This window comes from Nelumbo nucifera, chromosome 3, assembly GCF_055504915.1.
Source record: "Nelumbo nucifera cultivar China Antique chromosome 3, China Antique-T2T, whole genome shotgun sequence".
Taxonomy (NCBI): Eukaryota; Viridiplantae; Streptophyta; class Magnoliopsida; order Proteales; family Nelumbonaceae; genus Nelumbo; species Nelumbo nucifera.
The window spans coordinates 30846226-30858663 of NC_142651.1; the positions used below are offsets into that span (position 1 = coordinate 30846226).

A 12438-nucleotide genomic window follows, 5' to 3' on the forward strand; every position below is an offset into this window, starting at 1 on the left:
TCATCGGTTTGACTGTTACAGTTAACACGGTTTGAAAGCATTGATTCTAACTACTTTTTGAGTGTACTTGTCGTGGCTCCAAGATCAATGCTTTCGTATTCCAGTACCAGGAAATCTCCAAGGCATGACCCATTTCCAGTGGTGGGAGCCACTTGAGTGTGCATCTGTTACATCGTATCCAATGGCCATTTTGTTCTTGTGGTCCCACTAAAGATCCTCATTTGCCCCAATTCCCAAACGACAAAAGAACTGATTCTAAGATTCTAATCAAACGGTTTTTCCATCGCGTATACACATAAGCCATCGGGCATGAAGGCTGAATAGCATTTTAACGTGGTGACTGTTTTACCCCTGGAGATTTTATTTATAACTTTCTATCCGTTAAACGACAAACTTAAGTAATTCAGTTCAGCGGTTTATCCAGTTCAGCAGCTATCAAAACGGTCGCTGGTGACTGTTTTACCCCTGGAGATTTTATTTATAATTTTCTATCCGTTAAACGACAAACTTAAGTAATTCAGTTCAGCGGTTTATCCAGTTCAGAAGTTATCAAAACGGTCGCTAAGCCAGCTCAGATCTCTACGAAAGGACCATCTGCTTTTAAGCAAATTATTATAAATTAAAAATTTGACTATCAATAATTATTATTTTATTAATTTGTTATTATTTTTCCTTCCTTCTTCTTCCACGTAGCACTGACCTTTCCGACTGAGACAATTCTACTGATGCCTCTATGTGAACTCTCCTTCAATCCTCAAAAGCTCTCTTCTTTCATTCGCTATCTTTGTTTTCTTTAAAATTTCGGAGCTTTTTCGAGCGGAGATTCTAAAGATCTCCAGAAATCTCTGTTACGTCTGAAAACAGCTTAGCTCCATCTTGAAACCCTAGAAATCTCTTGCTTTTCTTCAACTCTCCGGTTCTATTCTGCTTCTGTTTAGCGTCCTTAATGGTGTTTTTTCTGTACTGAGATTTTTCTTGAATCCTGGTCTGCCCGTTCCATTTTTTCCTTTGACAGAAACCCTAAAGGTATTTCGGATTTCTGTTTCTTGTTTCTCGGTTAAGCTTTGAAGACAGATTGTCGTATGAGGTCTTTAATGAGCTTTTGTTGCTGCAGTGCTTCAGATCTGACGGAGCTACTGCTGTCTCAACCAACTGAGCCATCAATGTGGCTTCCTCTATTGGCCTTTTTGACTTGAAACTACTCCGCTTCTCCTCTTTCTGTCTCTCCAGCTTTACCGCTTCTCTTTGCTCCACTTTCGTCCTTTGAACGCCGTTTTTTCTCTTTCTTTCTTTTCTTCTCTTTTTTCTCTCTCTCGTTTTTTTTGCCAAGGTGGTATCCTGGTAGTGGAGGTGGAGGAAGAACTAGAATTTCGGCTTTTCTACTTTCCATTCTGGATTTCTGTCTTTGCTTGAGAAAAGTTGTTTGAAGTTTTAAATATCAAGAAAGAGGTAGGGGGGCTTGAATTCGTACAAATGCAGGCGCTTGGGAGCCCTACCAGTGCCTGTACGGACACTAGTTGTGGTGCTTTACTTAGAGAACTTCAGGTCTTTACTCGTATGCGTGCTTATTTTTTCCCTCAATGATATCTTCTCTTATTTGGTACTATTTTCGAGTAAAATTTGTTTTTTCATTGTCCAGCATCGGTCTCAAATTTCTTATTTCGAGCTCTAAATTCTGTAGATATCTTATTAACTTCGTTTTTACATCCCGTGATGAGTTTTTCAGGGGGAAAAGTAAGGCTAGGCTACACTTCTCTAATCTCCTGTAAGTTTTTTATTGGAAAAAAAGGTGTGCAGTGGAATTGGGTGCGATGTTTTGTCGAGAAATTCTTAAGAAACGAGCAGAAAATGAAAAATAAAAATAAAAGTCAAGATTACAGTTTGGGATTGTTTCCATTTTTTCTTTTTTCTGTTATTTTTCCTTTGTCCGGGGAAGAACTTGGAGACTTAGAGGGTGATCTTTTACATACAAGATAAATGGTTTTTTTTTTATTTAATTTTTGGGTCAATTCTCATTTCCTCATTTAGTGGTTTTCTTCACAAGTTCTCGTATCAGAACTCAAGTAGCTCTCTCTCTCTCTCTCTCTCTCTCTCTCTCTCTCTCTCGGTTCAAATGTTCTAATGATAGTTTGGTCAACTTGTCTGAGAGCAGCACGTGTGGGATGAAATTGGTGAGAGCGAAGCGGACAAGGACCGAATGCTGTTGGAACTTGAGAAGGAATGCTTACAGGTATACCGGAGGAAGGTTCACGAGGCAAGTAATAACAAGGCCCGCCTCCATCAGTCTGTTGCGGCAAAGGAGGCTGAACTCGCTACGCTCATGGCTGCTCTTGGGGAGCTTAATCTTCGTTCTCAGGTACAGTTCATTTTTTTTTTCAGGAATTACAGCTGTATCTTTCTATGGTTTTTCCTCCTTTTTCAGCGTGGCAAATTCATGCAATAGTTTATGTTGTGTTTTGTTTCAGTGCTCTCTCTCTCTCTCTCTCAGTTTTGTTTGTTTGCCATCAAATTGCTCTTTCCATAATTACTAATTATCATCTGGAACTGCCATGTCATCTGAATTTGCAAGTTCTCTCTGGTTTAGAAAAGATACAACCTTCTACTTACCATTCAGCTTATTTGTTCTAGGTGTTTTTCAATCCCAACTTCCCAAGTCTGATAGTTAAGGACGTTTGTAGGAAGTATGATCAATGAACCAATCCTCCTTGAGTAGGATGCTGAAATTTGCAGTTTCACTGCCACAAAGCATAATATTTGAAGATTAAAGTTAATAAATGACATGTTGGGTTCCTAGAAAAGCAAATTGTGTAGTTGAGACCCACAAGAATATATCTCAATTGAGCACTGTCAGTACTGGAGATGTAGTAGGAACATTTGCAGTGGATGTCATGAACATATGATCTCAAAACTGATAAAGTTGTAGAATCCTGGCAAGGATTCATGGAAAAGATGGAGGTGGATGTTGATGTATTTACACTTAATAAGATGTTGGGTTTACTTTATTGAGTGATTCAATAGCTGTATTTCAGAAAATGGTGACATCTTACATTGTAAAGTTGGTAATTTAAGGATCACTTAGCATATGCATGATAACAAAAGTTGATTGTCAAAGAAACACACTGTTGATGAAATGATGAGCTAGCAGTGTACTAGAAGTAAGATACTGAAGAGACGGTGCTTCATTCTAATGGAAAACTTCTCTATGCATACATCAAATTCTTAGTAGTGGAAGTGCTAAATTTCTTGGAAGTTGGAACACTATGTTTGTGCCATCCTGCTTTTTGCACACTGGAGCATTCTCAGAAGTAACGAAAGGATATTCTTGATGCTGTTCTAGGACTGTTATAACTGAACTTCTGGAAGTAAGGAAAGTTATACCTGCATCTATTCTTATCATCAAAACCTCGTTTTTTCATTCATCCTGAAGGGTTATCACTATTAAATGATGTGCATACAAGCATCCTCTATTCATACTTGTACTAGAACTGGTAACGTTCTTGAGAAACTCTTAAACTTATGCTACTTGCTGCAGATGCACATTGGTTCAATCTCTTAAACTTCATGATATAAGAATGAAAAAAATGCATATTCAATGAGAGAAAAGTAGGGGGGGGGACTAATAGATAACTGTGGGGGGCTTGTGTTACTTCACTGCCTCACCATAACCATGAAATTGTCATTGTAGAAGAGGAAAAAAACCAATATGTTATAACCTATTGACTCAATGACTTTGAAACATTATACCAACCTTATTAACGACAGAGAGAGAGGGGGGAGCTTCGTGCACTGGGATGCCCTTTTAGAGAAGGGAGGGGGGAGTCTATCATGGATCTTGCCAAAGGTGATTGGTAAGGAAACTAGAATAATAGAAGTATCAACCTATGGTCTAGCTGAAACTCCCTGAAGGACTAAGGCTATCATGGAGCTTGTCAATGGAAACTGGTTACTGGTAAGGAAATTTGACGAGCAAAGGTATCATTGTTAGGAAAACTTCTTCAGAGGTTAGGCTTGAAGGTAGCACGCTTGTCAGGGCTATTTGTGGAAGTTGATCCAGATGCTGAAGATGTCAGAAGTTGGGTGGTGGTGGAGTGGGAACCTTGATGAACACCTTCTTGTAAAAGGATTAATTGCATGCTTGCTTCTCTTTGTGTTTAACAGTAAGGAGGCAGAGGAAATCTTGGAGCTTGAGGAAAGTAAGTCCAGAGCACTGAAAGTGTGTTGAGTGGTGGTGCCTATAAGCATGAGCTGTATGGAAGCATTGCGGAATAACTGAATAAGAATGATTTGGGTCTTGTAATTGGCATTACCATTATGCGTTTGGTGTGTGCAGAATGTTTAAAGCTAAATGGGAATCAACTAGGTAGGTTCCTGAAGATTGACAATAGAAATAGAAAATGGGAGATAAGATATTTTATTTATTTATTTATTTATATTTTGAGATGAAGGATAACAGATTGGGCAAGGATAACAGAATGGGAGATATTTTTTTGAGATAAGATATTTTATTGGGCAAGGGTCTCTTTTTTTTTTTTTTTTTTTGAGGGAGAGGTAATGTATTAGAAAAGGCAAAAACAAAACATACAAGGCCCTGCTCAAAAAGAACTTGAAACAGGGGAAAAAACTGAGAAGCTGATTACACTGCAGATCTAGATACAAAAAGATTCATAGAATCAAAAAAATAATTGAAAGGTGTATCCTTTAGCTGTCTGTGAATTGCAGTCCATAAGTAGATTCTGCCCCATAAGCCTTTTTGTACTGTATTTTCAAAAACTCTCCTATTTCTCTCCACCCATAGAGACCAAATCAGTGCTGCTGGAACTTATCAAAAAACAAAAAACTGCTTCTGGAAATACTTCCTACAAGACTTTCCCTCTCTTGGACAGACCCTTAAGCTGCCAGCACCACAAAAGAGATTTCAGGTCTTTTGGGAAACAGAAGTTAGCATCAAACAGCCCCAAAGCTTTCCCCTAGGTCATTCTTGCAGTTTTGCAGTGGATGAATAAATGTCATGCATCTTCTGAAGCTGTCCCACACAAGCTACATCTGCTTGGCTTCACCACCATTCCCCCTTTTGCAAGCAAATCTTCTGTCAGGCTTTTTCCAAATTCCAAGAGTAGCTGTCCATAACAGGAAGGCTACTTTAAGAGGCACAACAGATACCCAAACTCTATGCTCTGGGAAACTCTCTTCACCCTCACTGCTTAGGCTTTTAGTTAACAGAGAAAACCCCTGAGCGTTCTCCCAACCAAATTCTTCTATCTAGCCTAGAGAAGTCTGGTCTGACGGGGACTAAGAGCTTGCACCAATTCCATCCATTGAGCTATTTCCCAGTCGTTCAGGTTTCTTCTGAAAGTGGGACACCAATCACCTGTGGACCTGTCATGAGAGTAAACCTCTGTCACCAAGCAATCTTTATTTTGAGCTAGCTCAAACTGGAAATCTCTTGTTCAAAGGATGCTCACCACACCACCAATCCCTCCAGAAATTCACCTTTGAGCTGTTGCCTATTTCAAACCTGATTCCCTTTTTAAATTTGGAGCTGATTTCTGAATCCCTTTCCACACAGAGCACCCATCAGAGATATTGGATTTACCTGGATTCCGGTTAAAGTTGGTAGAACCATACTTAGCCAAAATAACTCTTCTCCACAAACTGTTTGTTTGCTCATTCCACCTCCAGAACCACTTGTTAGGATCTTGTTTGCAATGGAACTTCAATTTGCCTAGAGACTATGAGAGTTACAATTTAAACTTACAACTAGGCCATTTAGAAGGAAGGGGGAGAGGGAGGTTGAAAGGTAGATAAAGACAATCCCAATTCCCATGTGGTTCTTTTCCACCCATCGAGCATGGGAAGGGTCTTTAGTCTATTCCCAAATTTCCATATAAGCAGACTAGGCCCATTCCATATAATTTGTTCCATCAAGTTTGACTGTAGTAACCTGAGCAGTGAACACTAGGATTCTTTCTCATTCCTCTCAGAGCCCTTCTTGTCTTTTCACCTGATTTATGACCACTTGCAGCAACTTTCGTCATCTCTCCAATAGGTAATGATCACATCATAATTATCATTATCTAAGCCTTGTTCCAACCATATGTGGACAGCTACATTAATCCTGTTTCACCATTCTATTCTGTTCAGTGCCATATTAATAGATAACAAATAAGAACTCCTCAGGGATATATTGATCTATAGAAATCACCCTAAAGTTGTTCCTAGTGAAGTAACCAGCCAGAGATCAAGAGAAGAGATATCTGATAATTGATCTTTCTAGAAGGAACAGAACTAATTCCAGAGGTAGCTGCCACTAATTCTAGGTAAAACAAACCTAGAGAAAACAGATTGCACAAAGAACATTCACCTAAAAGTGATCCAACAAATTTCACCCAATTTTGGGAGGAGAAATTTGAGAAAACTAGGTTGATCACACCAGACACTCGAGAATCTGACCCAACTGCATCGACCCACATTTTTATGATAAAATGCCTAGAAAAAGCCAAGCACCAATCTCAAAGAAATTATATTTGGATCACAAGCAAGAAATATCCTCTCATTTCTTTCTGTTTTTTCTTGATTTTGGGCAGTTCTCCAAGATAACTCCTTGCTCAGCAGCAAGTAATCCAAAATCTCCAAAAAGCAGGCCAAACAACTCTTATAATAGACCAGCACTTTCACTCTTCCATTCAGTCAACTGGTCTTTGAACTGCATGGAAATCACCAATGGAGGTTGTGCTTGCTCTGATACCAACTTGGATTACAGAAACAGAAAATAATGCAATACTTAACAAAGAAAAGAAGAGAAAGAATGGAGAAGCAAAAATTCTTGCTGTTGCCCCTCTCTCATATATTTATAATATAAAAAGATGTACAATGGCAAAAATACCCCTGGTTGACCCAATTATATGAAAGCAATTTAGGAGCAATAAAAGAAGCAAAGACAGCAACTAACTATCAATGAATAAACTAAAACCATAATTCTAAGCTAGCATCTCAACAAAAATAATTTTGTTTTGACATGGTTGACTTGTCAGCTGACTAATTGATACTTTGGTAACACTGAAAATTACCATTAAAGTCCAAAATTGAAGTGTGCCTGCTGAATATCCCCACATCTTTGGGACTTGCCTAGTCTGCCACCTCATAGCTAATATCAGATTCTGGCACATCTACCTTTCCAATGTAAAATATGGTTTAGCTGATAATTCTTTTGTCCTATTGTTATAACAGCTGTTTTTTCTCTTTTCTTTTAATTATTACTTGGGAAACCTTTCTTTATTGTCATTTTAACAGATAAAGTATTGTTTTTATTGTATTACATCTTTACAGTACATCCAGACCATTCACTATTTACTAGATGGAATTAAACTCTAAAGGCGCAAACTGCAAAATGCTTTAGTAGGCCATTCAATATGTGATATCATTAATTACATATCCTTCTGTCAGTTAATTAATTTGTAAAAGTTGCAGGTACTGACTGACAAAAGGTCAGCATCTTTGAAAGAGCAACTTGCATCAGTCTTACCACTGGTAGAAGATCTTAGAATGAAGAAAGAAGAACGCATAAAGCAAATTGCAGATGTAAAAGCACAAATTGAGAAGATTAGGGGCGAGGTTTCAGGATACACTCACCTCAATGGTGTTGTTACTGACTCCTTAAATACTGAAGAACAAGACTTGTCACAAAGAAAGCTTACTGAATATCAAACACATCTTCACAGCCTGCAAAAAGAAAAGGTAAGCATGTCTTGAATTATCATAGTTATGCTTCCTGATAACCGTAACTTTCCTGTAGGATAGCTAGAATAGGAACAGTAATAAGATGCATAAAGATGAAAAGTTTGCACATAAATTTATAGTTTATAACGTACATTCTAACCTTCTTTTAATCAGCAATGGATTGAAATGGTTATGCCTACCTCATAGCAGACTAGAATAAGAGGCTCCCCTACTCCTTTCCTTGCAAGACCATTAGCTCGGAAGCTTGCTAATCTTGGGATCCACATGAATGAGCTATTCAATGAGGATGCAAGGACCATTTCTTCTCTAATAAAAAATATAGAATAACATGTATTTTAAACTATTTTTTACCAGCAACGGATCAAAAGGAATTCATTGAAGTGAAATAAAAGTTGGATTACACCCTAAACCAAAACAGTGGTTATTCTGACCTTACTAAGAGCAGTACAATAGTTATTCTCTACTATAAGCTTCCCAAAAGGGATAAACCTCCCTACTCCTTCCCCTGAAAGAGCATTAGCTTGAGAGTTTGCTGATCTTGTGACTCACATGAATGAATTATTCAATGAGGATTATTGATAAAAAAAAAAAATTATTCAATGAGGATTATTGTAGAGAGCATGCATCTTATGAGAACTAGATATTCTCCTTTAACAATCACTTTCTGAAGGCCCAAAATGATTAATATTAATGTGTATTTTATGATCAATAGGCATTTATCATGATGTGATGAATCCCTGTTTTAAATTAGTGGGAGAGGGATAATCCGAAGTATCATTATTATTATTATTATTTTTTGATTTTTTTTTTATAATTTCAAAGTATCATTATTTTGTTAGACTATATTGATAAAAAAAAAATTATTTTGTTAGACTAGAGGTTTACATTATATGATTAAAGACAAGCTTGAATCACAAGCAGCTCAAGAACTTTTAACAACTCCATCTTTTTAAGCAAAATTTTCTCAATGGAATGCAATTAGATTACCCCCAAAAAGGACTAAGGGGCAGGCCCAGAAGAAGTGCTGTAATTAGTCTGCGAATAGTTGTCAAGGTACCAAGGTGAAGCTAGGCAACCAGAGAGTGCATAGATGCCTAGGCAGGCACCTAGGCTATGGGTTTTGAAAATAAATGATCCCTAAATCCTAGGTTAATTTCCTATTTTGCTGGCAATCATATACACTGGCAATATCCTGTTACTTGTCAAAAAATAATCATATACACTATCAATTAGCAAGAATTTCTTATCAAAATATAGAAAATTGTCATATTCATGAGAAGACGTCCATTTAAATTCATTAATTTCATACCAACTCAGCCCTGGCTGTTTAGCACCAAATTATAAACAAAAAGGAAGAGAACCAAATTCAGCCATGTTTTAGTACCCCCCCCTCTCTCAGCAAAAAAAACAAACAAACAAACAAAAAGAACCCCTGTTTTAGTGCTAAAAAGTAAACAGAAAAGAAAGTATTTTACTGCTAAAACAATAAACAGAAGAAAGAGCAGAGTCTCTGTTTTAGCTAAAAGATAAACAAAAAAAGAAATGCCAAAACAGCAACTGAGCAAATTGCTCAGCAGCTGCAGCAATAACAGAAAAGAAACCTGTGTGTGCATGTTGAGAAACTTGGTTGTGTAACTTATATTTTAAGCCACTAAATAAACAAACATTATTAAGCTATTCAGTTATTAACTTAATATTGTAACTTAAGAAGAAACTTACTTGTGTAGCCCAGCCTATTTTAGTCACACAGACACCTGCCTTGTTGCTTAAAAAGTTGAGTGAGCACTTTTTACGGAATCTTCCAGGCAGTGGAGTGAGAAAACTGTCTAAAACTGCCTAGTTGCCTAGCTATCCACCTAGGTGTTCCCTGGGCAACTATGAATCTGACAAATGAGATCATTTACCAGTCTGTATGATGCCAGATTTCAAACATGAAGAATACCTGTTCTTAGTCTAAATTTGCCAATCAAAAAGTTTGTTTGTCTCAAGTTTGTGTGGCTACTTGCAGTCTGACCGCCTTCATAAAGTTCTGGAATATGTAAATGAGGTGCATTCTTTATGTGGTGTCCTTGGAATGGATTTTGGGAGGACAGTGAGTGAAGTGCATCCAAGCTTGCATGATACAGGTCATGAGCAATCCACAAACATCAGCAACAGTACATTGGAAGGTCTGGAGAAGGCCATACTAAAGTTAAAGGCAGAAAGAAAATCTCGTTTTCAAAAGGTATTACAAATTTTTAATAGTTATGCATCTTTTTGCTTTGGGCTATGTAAACAAACCTATGTTTCGAATGTAGTTGAAAGATATAGTGGCATCACTGTTCGAGCTATGGAATTTGATGGACTCACCTCAAGAAGAGAGGAATCTGTTTAGAAGAGTTACTTCTGTCTTTCAAACACCAGAACTGGAAACTACCAAATCGAGTGTACTCTCACTAGAGATTATTGAGCAGGTTTGACTGTTCAAACACCATATTTTTCTGTTAAATATTTAAAAAGATGTATCTCAAGTTTTCCTTTTTTATTATTGCTTTCAGGCAGCATCAGAGGTTGAGAGACTGACCAAGCTAAAAGCCAGCAGAATGAAAGAACTAGTCATGAAAAAGAGGTCAGAGTTGGAAGAAATTTGTAGAAAAGCACATATTGAGCCTGACATGAGCACTGCAGCAGAAAAGGCGAATGCATTGATAGACTCTGGTATAATCTCCATCTATCTTGCTGCACGGTAAATCTAATTATCAAGGTACTTGTCTGAATGATACTCTTGTTCAGGTTTGGTAGATCCTTCTGAACTTCTGGCCAACATTGAAGTTCAGATAACTAAGATGAAGGATGAGGCTGTTAGCCGAAAAGAAATTATGGATAGAATAGACAGATGGCTAGCTGCCTGTGAAGAGGAAAATTGGCTTGAAGATTACAACCAAGTAAGCTGGTGATTCAGTTATAGTAATATTCTGTTATAGTGCGTAAGAATGCAACATGGAATTCATACCAGAAACTATAGTGGTTAATCTTTTTTATTTTCAGTGTTTTGGCCTTTGCAAGCCAGATTCTGGTCATAAAATAGCACATCATATAAAATAAATCACACCTGCTATTTACAAATCAAGGGTTCTGTCTTAATTATCCCTTATAGAGCCCTGCTTTAAAGTGATTTTGGTGGATTTCAGGATGAGAACCGTTATAGTGCTGGAAGAGGAGTCCACTTCAACCTGAAACGTGCAGAGAAAGCTAGAGTGACTGTTACCAAGATTCCATCAATGATTGAAAATTTGATAAATAAAATACTGGCATGGGAAGATGAAAGAAAAATGCTGTTTCTTTATGATGGGGTGAGTGGTTCATTCACAGTTTGGATACATACCATTCACACCATTGTGAAATAAGCTTGCTCATTTTTAACAATTTGCAGGTTCGGTTAATCCAAATATTGGAGGACTACAAACTAACCAGGCAACAGAAAGAGGAAGAGAAGAGGAGATACCGGGTAAAACATGATTACAAATTGGGCATTTCCAGATTGTTTTATTTGTAAACAGTAAAATAATCATTCCACCATATCATTTGGCAGGATCAGAAGAAGTTTCAAGATCTTCTTCTTACGGAGAAGGAAGCAATGTATGGCTCCAAACCAAGCCCGAAAAGAAGTAACAGCTTTAAGAAACCAAATGGATATCGTGCAAATGGAAATGGATCAATGACTCCTACACCTCAGCGGCTTTCAGTTGGGAGTGCAACTCCTGAGTTACTCACACCCAGGTCCTACTCAGGGCGTCAAAATGGATATTTCAAAGAAACGAGAAGACTGTCAACTGCACCACTAAACTTTGTTGCCATATCTAAAGAAGATACAATGTCGTATGCATCGGGTTATGGTTCTGAATTGGGATCTCCTCGTTCTCATTGTTAAAACCTTGAGCCTAGATCGGCAAGGTATCCTTTATATGGTGATCTTCCACCGTGCATGTTCTTGCTTTGAGTACTGTCTAGTAAATATGGTGTGAATTTACATGATTGTAGTGTTTACAACTTTAATGCTATGGATAAAGTATTAATCTCTGTACCCTTGTTCCTGCAGGACACTGGATTAAAGAAGTGGATACCTTGTGGGTAAAAAGAAATGTACAGTTGTCAGATATGCCACGCTGCCTAGTTGACATCAAAGAACCCGCCTGGGCGTTGTCAACTGTGACGAATAGCAGTTGTCATATGGCATTAAACACAATAGCTTGTAGTTAAGAATTACTAGTCTTTACTCCGTTTAAAATAGGCATAGCACTGATCTTGTATCTTGTGGTTTTCATTTGTGTTTTACCTTCGACATGTGTATGTATTAGCCTATTGAAGTAGACATTTGTAATACCACCTCCCACAGGACATGTACTGATTGGAATTTTTTGTATTATATGAACACTGTTTTTGGCTCTCAACTCAATTATTACGACCACCTGTTTATGTGATCCCCGTGCACAGCGGTTCAGGAGTTGCAGGAACTTGTTATATGCGAGGTTCAAAATTTTGGTTCGGGGGGTAGACCAGCCCCTCTGAATCAGATTCGAAAAAAAAAAAAAAACAAAACCAATACAGGCTGATAAGCCAGTAGGGCGTATCACCCTGTATTGATATTTTGAACCTTGGTTATATGCAAGTCGTTGGGGGTAAACTACTTGTTAGCCCCACAAAGAACTAGTGGTCCTGTTA

The 12438-nt window shown here is 37.8% G+C and overlaps 1 protein-coding gene across 4 annotated transcripts; it reads left to right on the top strand.

Moving 5' to 3' along the window:
* Positions 1-643: 643 nt before the first annotated feature.
* On the top strand, positions 644-12167 carry LOC104586571 (65-kDa microtubule-associated protein 6-like). 4 transcript variants are annotated; one of them, XM_010243954.3, is made up of 12 exons: positions 712-1026; positions 1115-1545; positions 2153-2356; positions 7468-7734; positions 9746-9961; positions 10035-10190; positions 10275-10434; positions 10510-10661; positions 10908-11069; positions 11150-11224; positions 11309-11670; positions 11816-12167. In XM_010243954.3, exons 2-11 carry the CDS (start codon positions 1474-1476, stop codon positions 11645-11647), a joined length of 1803 nt encoding a protein of 600 aa, XP_010242256.1. In that variant the 5' UTR covers positions 712-1026; positions 1115-1473; the 3' UTR covers positions 11648-11670; positions 11816-12167. The 4 variants fall into 4 exon arrangements, with proteins under 4 accessions (XP_088757583.1, XP_010242256.1, XP_010242393.1 ...); XM_010244015.3 differs by lacking the exon at positions 712-1026 and adding an exon at positions 1727-1765 and having other exon boundaries at positions 1406-1545; XM_088901457.1 differs by having other exon boundaries at positions 644-1545.
* The last annotated feature ends 271 nt before the right edge of the window (positions 12168-12438 follow it).